We start from the raw sequence: 21,265 nt of genomic DNA, 5'->3' as shown, positions 1-21,265 counted from the left end.
CAGTGTTCCCCAGCTCGCTGGCTGTGGTGACCAGTGTTCTCCAGCCCGCTGGCTGTGGTGGCCAGTGATCCCCAGCTCGCTGGCTGTTGTGGCCAGTGTTCCCCAGCTCGCTGGCTGTGGTGACCAGTGTTCCCCAGCTCGCTGGCTGTGGTGGCCAGTGCTCCCCAGCCCACTGGCTGTGGTGACCAGTGTTCTCCAGCCCGCTGGCTGTGGTGACCAGTGTTCCCCAGCTCGCTAGCTGTGGTGACCAGTGTTCCCCAGCTCATTGGCTGCGGTGGCCAGTGTTCCCCAGCTCGCTGGCTGTGGTGACCAATGTTCCCCAGCCCGCTGGCTGTGGTGACCAGTGTTCCCCAGCTCGCTGGCTGTCGGGGCCAGTGTTCCCCAGCCCGCTGGCTGTGGTGGTCAGTGTTCCCCAGCTCGCTGGCTGTGGTGACCAGTGTTCCCCAGCCCACTGGCTGTGGTGACCAGTGTTCCCCAGCTCGCTGGCTGTGGGGCCAGTGTACCCCAGCTCGCTGGCTGTGGTGGTTCCCCAATTCGCTGGCTGTGGTGGCCAGCGTTCCCCAGCCCGCTGGCTGTGGTGGTCAGTGTTCCCCAGACCACTGGCTGCAGTGGCCAGTGTTCCCCAGCCCACTGGCTGCAGTGGCCTCTGTTCCCCATTGTTCATCTGCCCTGGTTCCTGTTATCACGGGATCCAACGCCAACGCAATGAGATATCAATAGACAAAGTGCAAATTAATACATTTCAGCTTTTGTCCATTAAGATTAATACTTGTTTTGTATGATATCTGCCTGTAAATAATATTGATACATATGTTTGTTTTACAATCCAGATTTTTCCAGATTATCTGAAAGGACTCTTGCATATTCTGAATCAGGATATGATGAGTGACAATCAGCTCCAGCAAGTGTCAAAGCTGGCAGCTCTGCAACATCGGGCAAAGGACAGTCTCTACCTGCCCACCATGTGAGTTCATCACTGCAAACTCTAATAGGCACAGAGTTGGAGACCTGTCCAGAGATCCTTCAGAAATTACAGTCCCTGTAACTCATGGAATCCGATTAACCTCCTGATGGACGCGTGTTAAGGAGTCAGGTCTCACAGTCCATTAAAACATTGGTTCATGCAACAGTGACACAATCCTAAAAAACAGCTAAACAATGGACAGTAGATTTGTCGTGGACACATGAGTTTGGATGAACGTGATGCCTTTCTCTCTGTACCTAAATCATGACCGGAGTCCTTTGTGGTGCTGTTCATAATAATCTGTGTGGTATGATGATCGCAGACTAGATCCCAACAGTGGCTAGGATACTGGACAGATACCCCAATATTTTGTTTTAATTTTATAAGACTGAGGAAAGGATACCTCATTCCATGAATGATTGCATGAAGAAATAGGAAATGGAATATTAAAACAAACTTTATTACTAACACAGTATTAAAATCTTTAATATCACACCAGAAAATAACTTACAATTATCCTTTAAACTATACTACCCAATACAGTAAATACAATACCCTTAATTGCTAACTTTATTCCCATTTAAACAACTAGAAAATAAACCATCTCAGCTTTCAATCCACCTTAAATACCAATGATACAGAGGAATACTTGCTTTGCAGATATATGGGGCGGAATTCTCTGTTTCTGAGGCTAAGTGTTGACGCCGTCGTAAACGCCGTTGCATTTTACGACGGCATCAACAGGCCCCTAGGAGCAGTGATCCTGCGCCGCACAGGGGGCCAGCACGGCAATGGAGCGCTTCACGTAGTTCCAGCTGCCGATACGGGCATCAGAACGGGCGCCGCGGGTCTGCGAATGCGCGCTACGACCGGCGCTAATTCGCGCATGCGCATGGATTGCCATCTCCACGCCGGCCCCGACGCAACATGGCGGAGAGCTACAGAGGCCCAACGCGGAGGAACATAAGCCCCTACCAGGACAAGCCGGCCCGCCGATCGGTAGGCCCAGATCGCGGGCCAGGCCACCGTGGAGGCCCCCCCTGGGGTCAGATCCCCCCTCCCAACCAGGCTGCCCCCCCCCCCCGGCAGCATGAACACTGAGTCCCGTCGGGTAAGACCACACGTGAACGGCGCCGGCGGGACTCGGCCTATCTCAGCGGGCACTCGGCCTATCGCGCGCGGGGAATCGGCGGGCTGGCGGCGTGCCGACTGCGCCACCGCAAATGGACCGGAGAATCGGCGGACCGGCGTCAGAGTGGCGCCGCGTGAATCGCGCCCCCCCCCCCCCCCCCCCCCCAGCGATTCTCCGACCTGGCCCGGGGTCGGAGAATCCCGCCCATTATCTGAGAAAGAGATATTTTGACACTGTTTTACAGAAAAGATGTGACTCCTGTCAGACATTCTGGCTGTATATTTGTTTCAGCTCTCCCTTATCCTCAGATAAGTCTGTATTGCTTTATACACTGTTAGTCTCATTTATCTAACTTACTGTGAGAACAGAACTGTTTCACTGTGCACATAGCTTCAGCCAGATCAGAACTAAACTGAAAATGCTTTTTCATAAAGCCTGATCCTTAGCTCCACACAGCAACGACATCATCTCACCAAGCTGAAAACTAATTAATTCCCCAAGGAATCTCCTTAATCAAAACACAACTGCATTAGCCCAAACTTTTTAAGATGGCTAATGCTCATGTCTTTCAACCTCAGAATCTTTTAAAATATGATTTCAGCAGTCAAACACAGTCTAACCCAGGCTTTTAACCCTTACTTCACCAAATACTTATAATACCAAAGATGTGCAGGTTAAGTGGATTGGCCATGCTAAAATGTTGCACCTAGGTGGGGTTACAGGGATAGGATGGGGGATTGGGCCTAGGTAGCATGGTCTTTCAGAGGGTTAGTGCAGACTTGATGTGCCGAATGGCCTCCTTCTGCACTGTAGGGATTCTACGAATACAATATAGCTGAATTGCATGTTTAGCATTGGATAATATGAATCCAACTGCACAATATGACTGCCTGAGTGATAAACTCCATTAGATCACTGGGGCAGTGTACATAAAAATAGGAGTAGGCCATTCAGCCCCTCGAGCCTGTCCGCCATTTAATGAGATTATAGCTGATCTGTGGCCCAACTCCATATACCTGCCGTGGGCCCATATCCCTTAATATCTTTGCTTAACAAAAATCTAGCTCAGATTTAAAATTAACAACTGTTCTAGCTTCAACTGCTGTTTGTGGGAGAGAGAGTTTCAAGCCTCTACCACCCTTTGAATGAAGAGGTTCTTCCTAACATCTCTCTTGAACAGTTTAGCCCTAATTTTTAGACTGAGACCCTCGTTTTAGAATCTCCAACCAATGGAAATAGTTTATCTTTATCTACCCTGTCCTTCCCTGTTAATATCTTGAATACTTTGGTCAGATCACCCCTTTATAGTCTAAATTCTAGTGAAAACAGTTCTAATCTGTGTATCTTAACCTAGTCCAGGTATGATTTTTGTAAACCTATGTTGTACTCCCTCCAGGACCAATATATCTTTCCTAAGATGTAGTGCCCAGAACTGCTCACAATACTCCAAATGGGGTCTAATCAGGGTTTTGTATGGCTGCAACATAACCTTTGTGTATTTAGAGTCCAATCCTCTAGATATAAAGGCTAGCATTCCATTAGCCTTTTTGATTGTTTTCTGCACTTTCTTGTGGCATTTCAAGGATTTAGGCACCTGACCCCCCCCCCCCCCCCCCCCCCACCAAGTCTCTTTGGACATTCACTGTACCTAACATCTTTCCATTTAGAAAGTACTCTGCTCTATCCTTTTTTGGTCCAAAATGGATAACCTCACTCTTGCTTACTGTTATGGGCGAGGCGTTTTTAATACCCCAAAATGTATCATGGAGTTCAACCAACCTCTCCCTTTAATGGATTTGTTGCTTTTCCGAGCACACGGCTTTTTCCCTAGGTGTGGGATTACAATTATGGACACGTGGGTTTTTAAACACAAAACACTGTTTATTCACTGAACTCAACTTAACATCTTAAATAAACATTAGATCTCTTAACACCCCTTTCTTCAAAGATAACTCAGAAAATATTGCAACAGTAAATAACTCCTTAAAATGTTCCTTCAAACTTCCAAGAGACTTAACACCTTTAAACAGTATCACATCAGGTTAAAGGATATATATTTTTTCTGTAGAATGGCAGAGATATATTAGCTTGGGTGACTTCAGCTCCAGCACCTTGCTTTCTTCATGCAGCTCTCTGGAAACCCACAGACACACCCACGCTGCTTTCTCAAACCTGGCTTTCTCCCTTCAAGTAGATCACAGCAAACCAGAACTTCTCAAGCTGCTGTCTCAAACTGGCTTTCTACTTTTAAACTGCTCTCAGCAAAACCAGCCAGGCACTTTTTAGCTGCTCTCAGCAAAACCAGCCAGGCACTTTTCAAACTTGCAAAACCAAACTGCAAAATGGCTGACCTGAGCTGAGCTCCATCCACTCTATGACATCACTGTTTTCTTAAAGGTACATTGCTTAAACATCCAGTTCTTAAAGGCACTCTCGCATGACACTTACATTGAATTTCACATGGAGTCATACATGGCACAAAGGAAGGTGGTTGTGGTGGTTGGGGGTCAATCATCTCAATTCCAGGACATCACTGAAGGTGTTCCTCAGGGTAGTGTCCTAGACCCAACCATCCTCCGCTGCTTCATCAATGACCTCCCATCATAAGGTCAGAAGTGGGGATGTTTGTGGATGACTGCACAATGTTCAGCACCATTTGTGACTCCTCAGAGAATGAAGCAGTCTATGTCCAAATGCATCAAGATCTGGACAATATCCAGGCTTGGGCTGACAAGTGGCAAGTTACATTCGCGCCACACAAGTGCCAGGCAATGACCATCTCCTACAAGAGAGGATCTAACCACCACCCCTTGACATTCAATGGCATTACCATCGCTGAGTCCCCCACAATCAACATCCTGGGGATTACCATTGATCAGAAACTGAACTGGACCAGCCACATTAATACTGTGGCTACCAGAGAAGGTCAAAGGCTAGGAATCCTACAGCAAGTAACTCCTCAAAGCCTGTCCACCAACTACAAGACACAAGGAGTGTGATGGAATACGGTCCACTTGCCTGGATGAGTGCTCCAACAATACTCCAGAAGCTCAACACCATCCGGGACAAAGCCGCCCGCTTGATTGCTCCCCCTTCCACAAACATTCAACCGTCCACCACCAACGAACAGTGGCAGCCGTGTGTCCCATCTACAAGATGCACTGCAGTAACTCACCAAGGTTCCTGAGACAACACCTTCCAAATCCACAACCACTACCATCTAGAAGACAAGAGCAGCAGTTACCTGGAAACCCTACCACCTGGAGGTTTCCCTCCAACTCACTCATCACCCTGACTTGGAAGTATATCGCCGTTCCTTCATTGTTGCTGGGGCAAAATCCTGGAACTCCTTCCCTAAAAGCACTGTGGGTGTACCTACACCTCAAGGAATGCAGCGGGGCAAGAAGGAAACTCACCAGCACCTTCTGAAGGGCAACTAGGGATGGGCAATAAATGTTGGCCTAACCAGCGACGCCCACATCCATAAATGAATTTTAAAAATTTAAAAATCGGCCACAATTTCGCCTATTCACCTAGTCTGTCAATATGTCCTTGCAATGTTATGCTATCATCTAGGCTGTCTACTATGCCACCTAACTTTGTATCATTAGGAAATTTGGTTATATGACTTTCTATCTCATCATCCAAGTCATTAATGAATAATATGAATAATTGTAGCCCATCACAGATCTCTGTGGTACACCACTAGTCACCTCCTGCTAATCAGAGTAATCACCCATTATCCTCACTCTCTGTGGCCTGCCACTCAACCAGTTTCCGAACCATGTCAATAATTTGCCCTCAACTCCATGGGCATCCACCTTATTTAACAGTCTCTTATGTGGGACTTCATCAAATGTCTTCTGGAAGTACATGTAAATAACATCCATAGACACTCCCCTGTCCTCTACCTGAGTCACCTCTTCAAAAAATTCAGTAAGATTAGTCAGGCATGACCTTCCCTTCCATGCTAGCTCTCCCTGATTGACAGAAGTTTTTTGAGGCGTTCAGTTACCCCATCCCTGATTATAGACCCCAGCAATTTCCCCACCAAGATATTAGGCTAACGTTGAAAGGTTATAGTTAGGGCATCTACCATGTGCTCCCCTACTTCCTTTAACATCCTCTGATGGAACCGTCATGTCCTGGGGATTTGTCACTCTATCAATTTCCTATTTACTGACGCTGTACTTAATTGTATTAAGTCCCTGTCCTCTGCTGGCTATTAATTTTTTCGGGACTACAGGCATGTTATCCTCCTTTTCAACTGTAAATATTGAGACAAAGTAACTGTTCAACATGTCTGCCATTTTCGTATTATCACTGACAATATCTCCATTTTCAGCTTTTAGTGGGCCTACATTGCTCTTGACCACCCACTTTCCTTTTCTATAACTATAACATTTCTTCTCATTGATTTTGATGTCTCTTGCAAGTTTCCTTTCATAATTCCTTTTAGTAGCTCTTATAAGTTGCTTTGTGACCCGTTGCTGGTCTTTGTATCTATCCCATTCGTCCAGATCTGTGCTATGTTTTGCATTTTTGTAAGCCCTTTCTTTTAGTTTAATGCTGTCCCTAATCTCTTGAGTTGTCCATGGCTGTTTTCTTTGTGAAATGAAGCCTTTTCCTCTCAAGTGTATATACTTGCTCTATATCTCGTTAAATGTTTCTTTAAATATTCCCCACTGATGGTTAGTCATTAAACCCATTCACAGATCTTCCCAGTTTACCGTGGACAGTCTCTGTTTCATTCTGTCAGCTGTACCCAAGTCTAAAGTTCTAGTACTGAATCGTGCTTTTCACTTTCAAACGCTATACTGAATTCAATAATGTTGTGATCACTATTTGATAAATCACTATTTGTGCATAGTTAGGCTACAAATTAAATTTGGCTCATTACTCACAACTAGATCTAATATTGCCTGCCCCCTTGTTGCATCTAGAACACATTGCTGCAGGAATCTATCCCGGACATAGAATCATAGAAGTTTACAGCATGGAAACAGGCCCTTCGGCCCAACCAGTCCATGCCGCCCAGTTTTTACCATTAAGCTAGTCCCAGTTGCCCGCACTTGGCCCATAACCCTCTATACCCATCTTACCCATGTAACTATCTAAATGCTTTTTAAAAGACACACCTGTCCTGGGAGTGTTTGATAGGGACAGTGTATTGGGAGATTTACTCTACATCTAACCCCGTGCTGTACCTGTCCTGGGAGTGTATGATGAGGACAGTGTAGAGGGAGCTTTACTCTGTATCTAACCCTGTGCTGTACCTGTCCTGGGAGTGTTTGATGGGGACAGTGTAGAGGGAGCTTTGCTCTGTATCTAACCCCGTGCTGTACCTGTCCTGGGAGTGTTTGATGGGGACAGTGTAGAAGGAGCTTTGCTCTGTATCTAACCCCGTGCTGTACCTGTCCTGGGAGTGTTTGATGGGGACAGTGTAGAAGGAGCTTTGCTCTGTATCTTACCCAATGCTGTATCTGTCCTGGGAGTGTTTGATGGGGACAGTGAACATAGAACATAGAACAATACAGCGCAGTACAGGCCCTTCGGCCCACGATGTTGCACCAAAACAAAAGCCATCTAACCTACACTATGCCATTATCATCCATATGTTTATCCAATAAACTTTTAAATGCCCTCAATGTTGGCGAGTTCACTACTGTAGCAGGTAGGGCATTGCACGGCCTCACTACTCTTTGCGTAAAGAACCTACCTCTGACCTCTGTCCTATATCTATTACCCCTCAGTTTAAAGTTATGTCCCCTCGTGCCAGCCATATCCATCCGCGGGAGAAGGCTCTCACTGTCCACCCTATCCAACCCCCTGATCATTTTGTATGCCTCTATTAAGTCTCCTCTTAACCTTCTTCTCTCCAACGAAAACAACCTCAAGTCCATCAGCCTTTCCTCATAAGATTTTCCCTCCATACCAGGCAACATCCTGGTAAATCTCCTCTGCACCCGCTCCAAAGCCTCCACGTCCTTCCTATAATGCGGTGACCAGAACTGTACGCAATACTCCAAATGCGGCCGTACCAGAGTTCTGTACAGCTGCAACATGACCTCCCGACTCCGGAACTCAATCCCTCTACCAATAAAGGCCAACACTCCATAGGCCTTCTTCACAACCCTATCAACCTAGGTGGCAACTTTCAGGGATCTATGTACATGGACACCTAGATCCCTCTGCTCATCCACACTTTCAAGAACTTTACCATTAGCCAAATATTCCGCATTCCTGTTATTCCTTCCAAAGTGAATCACCTCACACTTCTCTACATTAAACTCCATTTGCCACCTCTCAGCCCAGCTCTGCAGCTTATTTATATCCCTCTGTAACCTGCTATATCCTTCCACACTATCGACAACACCACTGACTTTAGTATCGTCTGCAAATTTACTCACCCACCCTTCTGCACCTTCCTCTAGGTCATTGATAAAAATGACAAACAGCAACGGCCCCAGAACAGATCCTTGTGGTACTCCACTTGTGACTGTACTCCATTCTGAACATTTCCCATCAACCACCACCCTCTGTCTTCTTTCAGCTAGCCAATTTCTGATCCACATCTCTAAATCACCCTCAATCCCCAGCCTCCGTATTTTCTGCAATAGCCTACCGTGGGGAACCTTATCAAACGCTTTGCTGAAATCCATATACACCACATCAACTGCTCTACCCTCGTCTACCTGTTCTGTCACCTTCTCAAAGAACTCAATAAGGTTTGTGAGGCATGACCTACCCTTCACAAAGCCATGCTGACTATCCCTGATCATATTATTCCTATCTAGATGATTATAAATCTTGTCTCTTATAATCCCCTCCAAGACTTTACCCACTACAGACGTGAGGCTCACCGGTCTATAGTTGCCGGGGTTGTCTCTGCTCCCCTTCTTGAACAAAGGGACCACATTTGCTGTCCTCCAGTCCTCTGGCACTATTCCTGTAGCCAATGATGACATAAAAATCAAAGCCAAAGGTCCAGCAATCTCTTCCCTGGCCTCCCAGAGAATCCTAGGATAAATCCCATCAGGTCCCGGGGACTTATCTATTTTCAGCCTGTCCAGAATTGCCAACACCTCTTCCCTACGTACCTCAATGCCATCTATTCTATTAGCCTGGGGCTCAGCATTCTCCTCCACAACATTATCTTTTTCCTGAGTGAATACTGACGAAAAATATTCATTTAGTATCTCGCCTATCTCTTCAGACTCCACACACAATTTCCCATCCCTGTCCTTGACTGGTCCTACTCTTTCCCTAGTCATTCGCTTATTCCTGACATACCTATAGAAAGCTTTTGGGTTTTCCTTGATCCTTCCTGCCAAATACTTCTCATGTCCCCTCCTTGCTCGTCTTAGCTCTCTCTTTAGATCCTTCCTCGCTACCTTGTAACTATCCATCGCCCCAACCGAAACTTCACACCTCATCTTCACATAGGCCTCCTTCTTCCTCTTAACAAGAGATTCCACTTCCTTGGTAAACCACGGTTCCCTCGCTCGACGCCTTCCTCCCTGCCTGACCGGTACATACTTATCAAGAACACGCAGTAGCTGATCCTTGAACAAGCCCCACTTATCCAGTGTGCCCAACACTTGCAGCCTACTTCTCCACCTTATCCCCCCCAAGTCACGTCTAATGGCATCATAATTGCCCTTCCCCCAGCTATAACTCTTGCCCTGTGGTGTATACTTATCCCTTTCCATCATTAACGTAAACATCACCGAATTGTGGTCACTGTCCCCAAAGTGCTCTCCTACCTCCAAATCCAACACCTGGCCTGGTTCCTTACCCAAAACCAAATCCAATGTGGCCTCGACTCTTGTTGGCCTGTCAACATATTGTTTCAGGAAACTAGAAATTCACTACCTTTCTGACAGGTGCTTGACTTCCTCTCCCAATCTACGTGTAAGTTGAAATCCTCCATTAATACTACTCTGCCTTTGCTACACACTTGCCTAATTTCTGCATTTATACAATTTAACACCTCAGAACTGCTACCGGGGGTCGATACACAACACCCATTACAGTTTTCATCAGTTCCACCCATATGGTCTCCGCTGGATGCTTTTCCCTCATTATATCCTCCCTCACCATTGAGGTGATAGTATTTCTAATTAGGAAGGCTACTCCACCCCATCTGCCATCTTCCCTATCCATCCTGTAAACTTTATAATGTTATGTGCCAAGGTTTAGAGAACTCCAAAGTGTATCATAGAGTTCACCTGACCCACAACTTTTACTAGATTGTGGTATGGGGAGCACACGGCCCACTCTACAGGTGTGGTACAGCAGAAATGGAAAGGTATTTTTTAAAGCAAAACAATGTTTATTCTATAAATTCAAGTTAACCTTTTTAAAACAAACAGTGAACATCTTAGCAACCATTAATTCAAATACAACCCCCAAAGAATACAACACTAAGTAATCCTTTAAGCTTTCCTTTTAACATCCATAAGACTTAAAACACCTTCTACCAGAAGCACATTAGGTTTACATTCACTACTGAGAACATTTATTATTCTGAATTCACCAAATGAGCAAGAGATAGTCTTTTGATGGCAGAGAGAACAGCAGTACACCTGCTTGGTCTGGCTTCAGCTCCAACATTGAAAACGAAACTAAAACAGCCTAAAACAAAAGTAAAACGTTGACAGATAGCCCAGCTCCACCCACTCTGACATCACTGCAATAGTAAACACCCATTTCTTAAAGGTATTCTCACTACAATTATTTATATACACACCCATTTATAAACACCCATTTCTTAAAGGTACTCTCACATGACAATAACCAGGTATATTTAGTTCCCAGTCCCGACCATCCTGCAGTCATGTCTCCGTAATAGCAACTACACCATCATCTTCAATTTGTGTTTGAGCCTGTAGCTCATCTAGTTTATTCCTTGCACTCTTTATAGGCTATACCCCCTAACCTGTCCCTCCGTATTGATGCTTTATTTGCTTGTTCATTATTTTTCTCCTTTGGTTTAACCAGTGTACTTCTTATAGTTTTGCCATTAGCTGCAGTTCCTGAAGTTAGGTTCCAGACTATTCCTTTACTCTATGCCCTGCTACTTGTTTTTGGAACTGTGTTGGCTTCTGTTGAGGCCTCCCCCTGTGTAGTGTAATGTGAGCTTTACGCCTGAACTTTAACCAGTGCTCTACCTACCCTGGGAGTTTTTTTATGGGGCAGTAAAGGTGGATCTGAATTCTGTATCTATCCTGTACCATACGCCATACCTGAGAATCGGCAGTGCACAGCTCCTTGAGGAAGCTGAACTAATACATTTCTGCTCCAGGAAGCAATCATGTTCGGAAGGCAAGTCTTCATGGACCAGCCAATTATTTTTTTCCCCTGTGTGTTCTGTAGAAAATCCAACTTCTGCATTGTGTAGCAACTGGTACTGTTACTGCAGAAGCTGCAATGATATCAGGGGTTTTGGGGTCAACCCCTCTTTGTGGCAGTGCAGAAAGAACCAAGAGCAGAATTTCAGGCCTTAGTGAACTTGAAAAACCTCTGCTACAATTCAAAGCAGTTTGAATGTACAGGCCAACATGGCGGCCAAACATCTCAAGCACACCCCGGACCTTAGACTGCTGAGGAGCAATGCTACATGAGAACCAGTAGTTTATATATAATTTGATGAGGACAACACCGGAATTTAGTCCCCTTAAGCACCAACATACTGTTGTGGAGCAGGTCTAATCCCAGCTCTCCTAAATGCCTCCCCAAAAATCTCCTGGGTGGCTGAAGGAAAATTGGAGGATTAAGTGAGGACCATGGTGGGGTTTGGTGAAGTAGTAGACCCACAAATCCCTTTGGCGTTCAGTTTGATACTTAAGTGTTGGGGATAACATTTTATTTATTCAAAAGTAAGTTGCCATGCCCCACGGTGTGAGACTCTTACTATATCTCTTTCTGTCTCTCTAAGCCGTGAGGTGCAGGATTACATCCCCCCACAGATTTACCGGCATCAACGACCACAGCCCTGGTTGAACATGGTGACACAGAATATTCAACATGTTCAGGCCCTCAGCTCTCACCAGGCCAGAGCCCAGTTCCTTGGTAAGTGTCTACTCAGCGCATTACAGTTTGCTGGTACTAAGCAGGAGATAGGCGCGTGCTGCGACAGATAGCTGTTTACCCTGATGCGCTTCATGGTGCCCCCAATCAATACTGTTCTGACCTGAGTTACATCCTCAAGTGGGAGATGCTGAATAGAGAACAGGGCTTTTCCCATCACAGTTGGGTTCAAATTGGAACTGCGATAGCTGGCATTACAGTGCAGTACTGAATACTGCTGATAGTAAAGATCACAAACTCTGCTGTGCTGGCTGTATGGGAGAGCTGCAACTGGCCTGAATGCTTCTGGCCTATGGAGGAAGGGAGAAACATCAACAGCATTCTTAATTCTGCACATAAACATTAAACACGGAAAGAATGATGTTTGATACAATCCATGATTCTGTCTAGACTGTCTAGACTCTCATAAGTCTATCCACTGGGGAAGGTACTGGGTTGGGTCAGGTCTCCATGTATTTTTTATGCAGTGATCCCAAATTCTCTCTCTCACCCATTGAGCCTGTGCTTCACCGTGTGAACAGAGATTGATTCGCAATGTTCTCACTCTGTTTCAGTGCCTAGTTTCTCTTCACACAGGGCTCGTGAGTGCATTCCCCATGTTTGGATCTTCATTCTTCTACATCCAGAGCAGCAGCAACAGTGCGATTGTTGCCCCTTGTATTCTGGCCGTCAACCAAAATGGACTCAATTTCCTCAACAAGGAGACTCACGTGAGTTGCTAAAGACATTTTAAGTCTATTAAAAACCACAGATTGGAAGGGCATGAGGTCAATCAAGCTCATTCCTTGCGCACCCACACACTGAATCTCCTGCCATAGCCCATGTAGCAACTCCCTTTTCAGCTGCCCATTGAATTACGAGAGCAAAATTGCAGATAAATAGTTCCTGATTCCTAAAGATGATTTTATACCCCAGAGTAATCTTCCATCTCCTCTCTTCGAACTTACCTAGCCATCTGTTCATGTATGTCAGCTGTGGTCCTGTTGGTAACACACTTGTCTCTGAATCACAAGTGTAAGATCCAGGCAAGTGACAACAAGGAAGCAATGTTGGATTGGAACAAAAAGGTTTAATAAGACTTACTTAACTACACACTCTGCTGCTCGAAGAGTCTCCCCCGCCCGGCTCACAGTCAATCTGTTTTTTTTTTAATGCTTAATGGTTTTGCCCCGGCTCCTCATTGGGGAAGATTGTATTCAGGTGAGGGCTCGGGGAACCGTATGGTCCAAACCCCGTGGCCTCCGGTCGGATTATAACAACATGATTCCAAGGACTCGAGCACAAACCCTACGGCTGACAATGCACTGAAGTTACTGAGGGTGCACGACACTGTTGAAGGTTCAGTCGTTTGGATGAGACATTGAAGCCGAGGCTTGGGTGGATGATAAAGATCTAATGGCACAATTTCAAAGAAGAGCTGGGGAGTTCTCCCTGGTGCCTTTGCCAATACTTATTCTTCAATCAACATCACAAAAAGCAGATTATCCAGCCATTATAGCATTGCTATTTGCAAAAGAAAAATCAACGGCTGTTTCCTACGGTGACTTCATTTGACAACCGTGACTGCATTTCAAAAAGTACTTAATTGGCTGTAAATGCTTTGAGATATCTAGTAATTTCAAAGACACTATATAAATGTAAATCTGTGGGCGGCACGATGCCGCATTGGTTAGCTCTGCTGCCTCACGGCACCAAGGACCCAGGCTCGATCCCGGCCCCGGCTCACTGTCTGTGTGGAGTTTGCATGTTCTCCTCATGTCTGCGTGGGTCTCACCCCCACAACCCAAAAAGATGTGCAGGGTAGGTGGATTGGGTATGCTAAATTGCCCCTTAATTGGACAAAATTGAATTGGATACTCTAAATTAGAAAGGAAAAATAAATGCAAATCTGTCTTTTTTTTTCCAGCCCCTCCCAGCAGTTAAACAGTAATCTTTATTCCCTCTGCAGATTGTTGTCAATCACAGCTCTGGTATTCAGTTTCTCTGTTCCCTGGCTCGATTGAGCAATTACACCTCTTCCTGTTCAAATTAAGTGTTCCAGAATTATCAGATGCATCTCCCACTGGTTTCTCCATAGTCACGTATGTGCCAGGAATCAGTGCAAGATATTTAAAATATCATTATTTCTTAATTTCAAGCTATTTTCTCAATTTTCGTTTTGGTCTCCCCTCCATATACCATACTCTGGTTAATAACTCAAGGAATTGAGGTATAGTTGTGATGAGAAAGAGGAACCAGAGCAAAGGTATGATCGATAACCTAGCGAATTGGGGCAACGCAGTGATTAATAACTTAAGGAATTGGGGAAATGCCTTGATGAATAACCGTGAAACGTGGTCACATTCCCTGCACTGACCCTGTCAGCTTGAGTCCAAACTTCCACTTTTGGAAAATTGGGTCACCTCCTCGTTGTCGCAGGGTTTATCCTCACCTTCCTTACTCTATCCAGATCCCACCAATCATCCAGTTCAAGGCTATTTTAATAGTTTGACAGAATTCTGGCCTCCATAGAGGAGTTTGCCAGTTGAAGGAATGCAGACATTTTGCAGCTGGCCTCAATCCCGGGCTTCCTGACATTTAGGTCAGATATTCTTTGCAGCGCCTCACCCTCCCACCAGTTGGTTGTCAAAGAAACATGGTGATGACAACAGTGTTCCTTTTGTTCAGCTTTAATGGAGCTGGGGAGGGTCACATGACATAAATGGATTGGATATTCTACGTGGGATAATAATCATTTTAACATACTGTCATATACGGAGAGTTTTGAACATCTTCATAATTTCCAATGGGAAGACACACTGCAAAACATCCATATCCCAGGTCCACTCAGGAGGGTGAAGTAGTAGACTAAATCCAAGTTAAGGAAATAATCTTTGAATCTGAAGAATGCAAATTCCAGAAAAGGAGAATAGTGCCAGATTCTGTTCATGTCCACACTACAGGAGGGTTGGGATATGAGGATCCTGTCAAGTTGACAAGAAGCAGCATTGAGAATGCCCACGAGCTAGAATGTTCTGTCCCATTTCCCCTTCACCCCTCTCCCCCGAAGTTGTCTGTTCCATCTCTCCCCACCTGACCAGATAACCTCCATCTAGAATTGGAAGGGGTAACTTCAGAAACCATAAAAAATGTATATTTTGACCCCTTTTTGCAGGAGTTGATGGTCAATTTTCCATTGAAGGAGGTACAGTCCACCCTTACTCAGCAAGCAGGTCCTAATAACAGCTATCCATATGCGGAGATTAAACTGGGAGACTTGATGTCGCAAAGAATAACACAGCTTCAACTTGATCAGGTTTGTAAGAGTTGTGTGTAAATGTTCAGTGTTGCTGCTTACAATTAGTGAAAAGACACTTAGAAGCAATTGAGTAAACGTCCACCTTTACACAGAAACCTTTTCACAGAACTTGCGTATCCCCTGTTGAAAAATATAAAAATAAGAAAGAGGAGCAGGAGTAGACCATTTGGCCCTTCGAGCCTGCTCTGTCATTGGCTGATTTTCTACCTCATGGCTGATTTTCTACCTCAACTTCATCTTCCCACAATATGGTCATATCCATTAATTGCTTCAGTACCCATAAATCTATTAACCTCTATCTTTAATATACTCAACGACTGAGCATCCACAGCACTCTTAGGTAGAGAATTTCAAAAATTTGCAACATTTGAGTGAGGAAATTTCTCCTACATAGCTGACCTCTTACTCTTAGACTGCAGCTCCATGTTCTAAATTCCCCAGTCAGGGAAACACTTTTTCAGCAACTACTCTGTCACATCCTTTAAGAATTTTATATGTTTCAATTAGATCACCTCTTATTCTTCTAAACTCCATGGAATATTGGCCTTGTCTACTCAATAAAAGGGATTTTGAAGAGAGATCCTGCAAAGTCTGCCTGCTTAGCTAGATGTGAATCGGGTCCTTTGAGAAACTAGCATCTGCAATATGATCGTCCCTTTGCGGAGAATTTCCAGAGGGCTCTATCGCTCATTGCCATTAGCTGGATGGAAGAGTTGCAGAAGCCCTACGCCAGTAGCATAATCAACAGTTATGCAGGATTTTAACAATTCTGCCGCATGAAGTTGGGTCGGGGCAATTCTCCCCCTTCTCCCCCTGGCATGGAGCCATCCCATTAGTGTAGTGGTCTTTAGATCATGCAATTATTCAGAGATAACATTTAATTAAAGCACTGAACAAAAGGGCAAACAGCAGGACACCTCACACTCCCCTTAACATTCTTAACACAATGAAGACTGAGGGTGTCTGGAGATAAAGGGCTACATTTTCAGAGTGAGGGAGATGACATGGAAGGGTGAAAATAGCAGCCAGACCCTGGTTCTGCGATTCAGAATTCCATTCCTGCTGTTTCTGATTTTCAGTGGTGCTATTTAAGGGTATAGGCTGGTTCAGGTTGTGAACTTGAAACCTGCATTCCCAACCATTGAGGGAATAGGTGTGTCCTAGTCCTCCACAATTTTAGAGGAACCAGGCCAGCTTTTCAAAGAGTTGTGGTTTGTAGCAACAATTTGGTTCACTGGTTCTGTACAGTGTATAGTGGGTGAATGGGCATGCAAGTGCCATTGCTTGGCATGGGGGCATGGCGGGCCATAGGGGTGCGTGGAGAACATGAGGGGGCATAGGGAGTATGGGACAGGTGAGGGGATGTGATGGAGCTAGAGGGCCTTACTAATTTAATTACAACTGGGATGAAGCCCCACATCACCAAGATGGGCCTTTTAAATAGCCCATCTTGGCATCCATGTGGCTGCCTCCAAACTTTATCCCCCATATCGACTGGCCCAACTGCAGGCCGCATCCTGCCCATTCCATCAATGAAAATCTAATCATTCCTTCTCCAGATGTGGGCGGGCCAAATCAGGAATGTTTACAGAAAATTACAGAAGGTGGCTAATTGGTCAGTAATGCTTGTCCTGGCTCTCCGAAAGTGTATGTATGCTTAGGCTCGTACCCCTTTTTGCCTATAACCTTGAAAATCCCTTGTTCTCAAGTATCTGTCCAAGTCCTTTTTCAAAGCATTTCAGATCCTGACCGCTCTCGAGTGGAAAAAGAATCTCCTCATCTCTCCTCTAGATCTTTTATGAATGATTTTATATCTCTAACCTCTTGTTAATGACCCATTCACCAGAGCAAATAGTATTTCTCTATACTCTTTCAAATGTTCTCATTATTTTGAAAACTTTTATTAGGCCACTCTTAGCCTTCCCTATTTTAAGGAGAACACTCAACCTTCTCCAGTCTTTCATTTTAAATCATCATCGAATCCTCCTCCTGGTAAAATCTCATGAATTATGCATTCATAAGGAACCACATTCCACAGCTAAAGTCTGCATTTTCAGCAGGAGAGAAAAATACATTTGAGAAGCTATGATGGTGTTACCCTCGCAGACGGGTTCTGGAGCAGGTGGGTAAATGGGTTGAAGTACAGGTCAGCCATGATCTGATTGAATGGTGGAGCAGGCTAGAGGAGTTGACTGGGCTCCTCCTGTTCAAATAGAAATACAAACCATTCTGGATCTGCTGTAACCACTTGATCTGATTCCCCACAGGCTCTGGAAATGTGCCGTGTCACGGCCATGCATGTGGAGTCCATGCTGCTGGCTCGCGAGAAGAGACTGACTCTCCCCCCCAGCGAGATTACCTTGCTGTGATCGGCGCTGACCATCACACAATTACACCCAGTGCTGATGGAACTGAACATAGAGGCTGTGGGCTCACCATTTCATTGGCCCCGAGGATATATACCATGGATAAAGATGGTATCTTAACAACATGGATAAAGATAGTATCTATTACTAACTAATTCAATGGAAAGAAACATATTAAACACCTGAGAGATGTGTACAAATCACAGAACCTCATCTTCAATATGAACAACTGTTCAATCCACACAGGTAGAGTTTCTGTTGATGATATAGAGCCGATACTGGTTTGCTGAAAGGATATTAAAAGAAAACACTGATTGTACACCTTTGGGATGTCCCAATGTGTTCTAGCCACTGCCATGTCACCATCCTCTTTTAGACTGTGAGAAACTAGCCATGGATGGGACATTCCCCAACTATACTGTTATGATCTCGGTAGAACCAGTAACATGTTTGTTTTTTTAAAGAATCTGAAAAATCACTAGAGTGAAGCCACAAGGTTCACAATTTAAAATGAAATAATTTCACTGCACAAAAAAAATCAAAGAACGTGAATACTAATAATTACCCTCTATCTTAACTAATCGATTACATTGAAGATAGTAAAAGTACAATGAACACAGTTACTTATTCTCTGAACCAAACTTCTGTATACCAATTTAACTAAGTGAATTGCTCAATCGGAGAGGCGGTGCAAACAGAATGGGCCGAATGACCTCCTTCTGCACTGTAACAGTTCTATGATTTTGAGACTTACACCCCACAAATCTCAACACAAATGCTTAGCAAAAATTGGAAGATTAACCACTTGGTCTGAGTCCCATTTCAAAGATTCATAAACAATTGAGATTTCTTGTATCTTGTGCTTACTTCCAGCAAGGTTTTCCCTTCAAATCGCAGCCAACCTTCACACTGTCGTCAACTCTCAGTTATACACTGGCATTGCTAAAGTCATAAACATAGTCAGCTCAGGTCAGAATTCGGTCCTAACGTTCTCTAAAATTCAACTGTTAACATGGATCTTTAACTCTTTCAGCCATCATGCCAACTAGCACACAGCATGTGTAAACTTCCCACTCATGCACAGCACACTACTTAGTGAGACAATGTCCCAGGTCTGCCTTCAGTAAATCGGGCATGTGAATCACCAGCAGTGCAATGAATGCTATGGACTTCTAGGCACTGTTAGGTTGAGTCCATTCCAAATCACTCACCAGACACATCATCTCGAGAGGCCAAAGCAATCTCTGCTAATCGCACAGTTCACTACAATTTAGATTTCCTTAGTTCTTGCCAATGGTCCGGTACCTCCCACTTCCTGGATAAATCCTGAATCTCCTGGCCAGATAACTCCTGGCCACTCTACTCCTCAGATACATACTGCAATCAGTATCCATAGCTATTCTTACAGAAAATTGTTATTTTTTAATTAATTTGACCTACTTTTTTGAGTAACTGATTGTGATAACTTTTTAAAAAGAAAATTCCAATTAAGGGGCAAATTAGCATGGCCAATCCAAATACCCTGCACATCTTTGGGTTGTGAGGGTGAGACCCACGCAGATATGGGGAGAATATGCAAACTCCACACGAACCCAGGTCCTTGGCGCCGTGAGGCAGCAGTGCTAACCACTGCGCCACCATGCCGCCCGATCCAGGTATATTCTAACCAGAGAATTGTATAGTTGTAGTCTAACTCTACAGCCCAGTAGTTCAGTTCACTAGATATAAAGGCCAGGAGTCCGTTAGCTTTTATGATTATCTTCTTCACCCGTTCATGATATTTTAATGATCTTATGTACCTGGATCCCCAAATCTCTTTGCTATTCGCTATTTAGAAAGAAATCTGTATCTTTTCTAGGTTCAAACTTGTTGACCTCATATTTGGCTACATTGAAATCCATTTGCCAGTTCTGCCCATTCATTTAATCTATCAATATCTCTTTGTAATTTTATACTTCTATCTACACTGTTAAAGGAGGTCTTCTGGGTAGCATCCTTGCCTCTGAGTCAGCGGCTCCAGGTTCAAGTCCAACCCCAGGAGCATTCATAATGCGACCATACAGATTGATTATCAACCTGCATATCCTTCCAACAAATACCGATATAGACATTAAGGGTAATGGAATGAAAGTTGAAGCTTCTACCATTACTATCAATAGTTCCAGACTACAACATGCATTTGAATATGCACATTGCCACAACAACCCAAATTCCCTTAGGGATCTGTAACACGTACGTGCACAATGCTACCTAGCTTTGTGTCATCGGCAAAGTCGTTAACAAATACAGTAAATACGTATGGCCTCTACACAGATCCTTGCGGTTTTGCTCATCTTAAAGGGGCTTTCACGTCATTAATAATTAACACAACGAAGCAAACAATCCCAGCATCACGAATCAGCCTGTCATTGACAGTCTCATGTCCCACTTTATCACAGAGAAAGGAAAGCAGACAGCATTCCTTCTAACAATAACTCTCCAAATAGTTCACTCAAAGATCACACAGATTTATAAAACGTTTTCTTAAGAAATACTGTTGTAGAATTATGTATTTTTAGAATTTTTCAGCTGTCAAATTGATAGGGTAAAAATGTGCAATAAATATAAATTCTTTTTAAAGAAACATTTTGTATATATCCAGTGCTGTTGAATGTCACTTTAAGTCATTGTTTGAGTTGTTGTAACTGTATATTTGCACCCAGCCTTTTTTTTGAAAGAAGTGAAGGACTTTTGGTGCTTGCATTGGTTCAGTAAATGTGATATATTTTTTATAAAACTATAACTAGATCAGTAGGTTAATGTATTGGTGTTGCAGAATCCAATAATATTTTTGTACAATTTCTTAGATAACAAGCTACTTTAATCACTTCTGCAGGGTTTTTGGAGAACATAAAATAATTTCTTCCAAACGTCTTTACTGTCTTTTAGCTCCAGAAACCCCACAAATCATTTCATTGTGTCAATGGATATTATAAGCACATCCTTGTGATAATGTGAAATATGTTTTGAATAGGTTACCTCCATTGTTTGAATATTCTTATTAGGGTGTTTGGAGTATTTTCCCCCTTTTTTTCTGATTTTTAAAAAAGTTCTGTTCTTTGTGTTTGGCCTGATTGCCCCAACGCTCTCATTTCATGATTTCCAGTGGCAATTCCTTGTTTCACACAAACAACTGCAAACATACCTTAAAATAAAAACTAATGTAAACAGTGTGTCACTCTTCATGGAATAATTAATTTATTTGATTAAACCAGTCAGTTGCCTATGCTGCTGCGCATAGTGAGTTAAAAATAGCAGAACAAGATTGATGGACCAAATGGCCAACCCCTGTTCCTATAATTAAGACTCCTTTAGAGCATTTTCATTCAGCAAGGAAAGATTCACATTGAATCATAGAATGTTTACAACACATA

General features: G+C 44.0%; 1 protein-coding gene across 1 annotated transcript in view; it reads left to right on the top strand.

The window, feature by feature from the left end:
* The window catches only part of myo15aa (myosin XVAa), a 198,675-nt gene extending 177,888 nt beyond the window's left edge, over positions 1-20,787 (top strand). The window contains exons 58-62 of the mRNA XM_072481241.1: positions 831-964; positions 12,037-12,170; positions 12,765-12,898; positions 15,343-15,483; positions 17,754-20,787. Of these exons, the coding sequence (XP_072337342.1) occupies positions 831-964; positions 12,037-12,170; positions 12,765-12,898; positions 15,343-15,483; positions 17,754-17,855 (645 nt within the window). The 3' untranslated portion in view covers positions 17,856-20,787. The remainder of the gene's footprint in view (positions 1-830; positions 965-12,036; positions 12,171-12,764; positions 12,899-15,342; positions 15,484-17,753) is intronic.
* The last annotated feature ends 478 nt before the right edge of the window (positions 20,788-21,265 follow it).

This window comes from Scyliorhinus torazame, chromosome 17 (assembly GCF_047496885.1).
Source record: "Scyliorhinus torazame isolate Kashiwa2021f chromosome 17, sScyTor2.1, whole genome shotgun sequence".
In the NCBI taxonomy this organism is placed as follows: Eukaryota; Metazoa; Chordata; class Chondrichthyes; order Carcharhiniformes; family Scyliorhinidae; genus Scyliorhinus; species Scyliorhinus torazame.
Note: the sequence above shows the minus strand (reverse complement) of the source record. Positions and strands in the feature narration are given on the sequence as shown.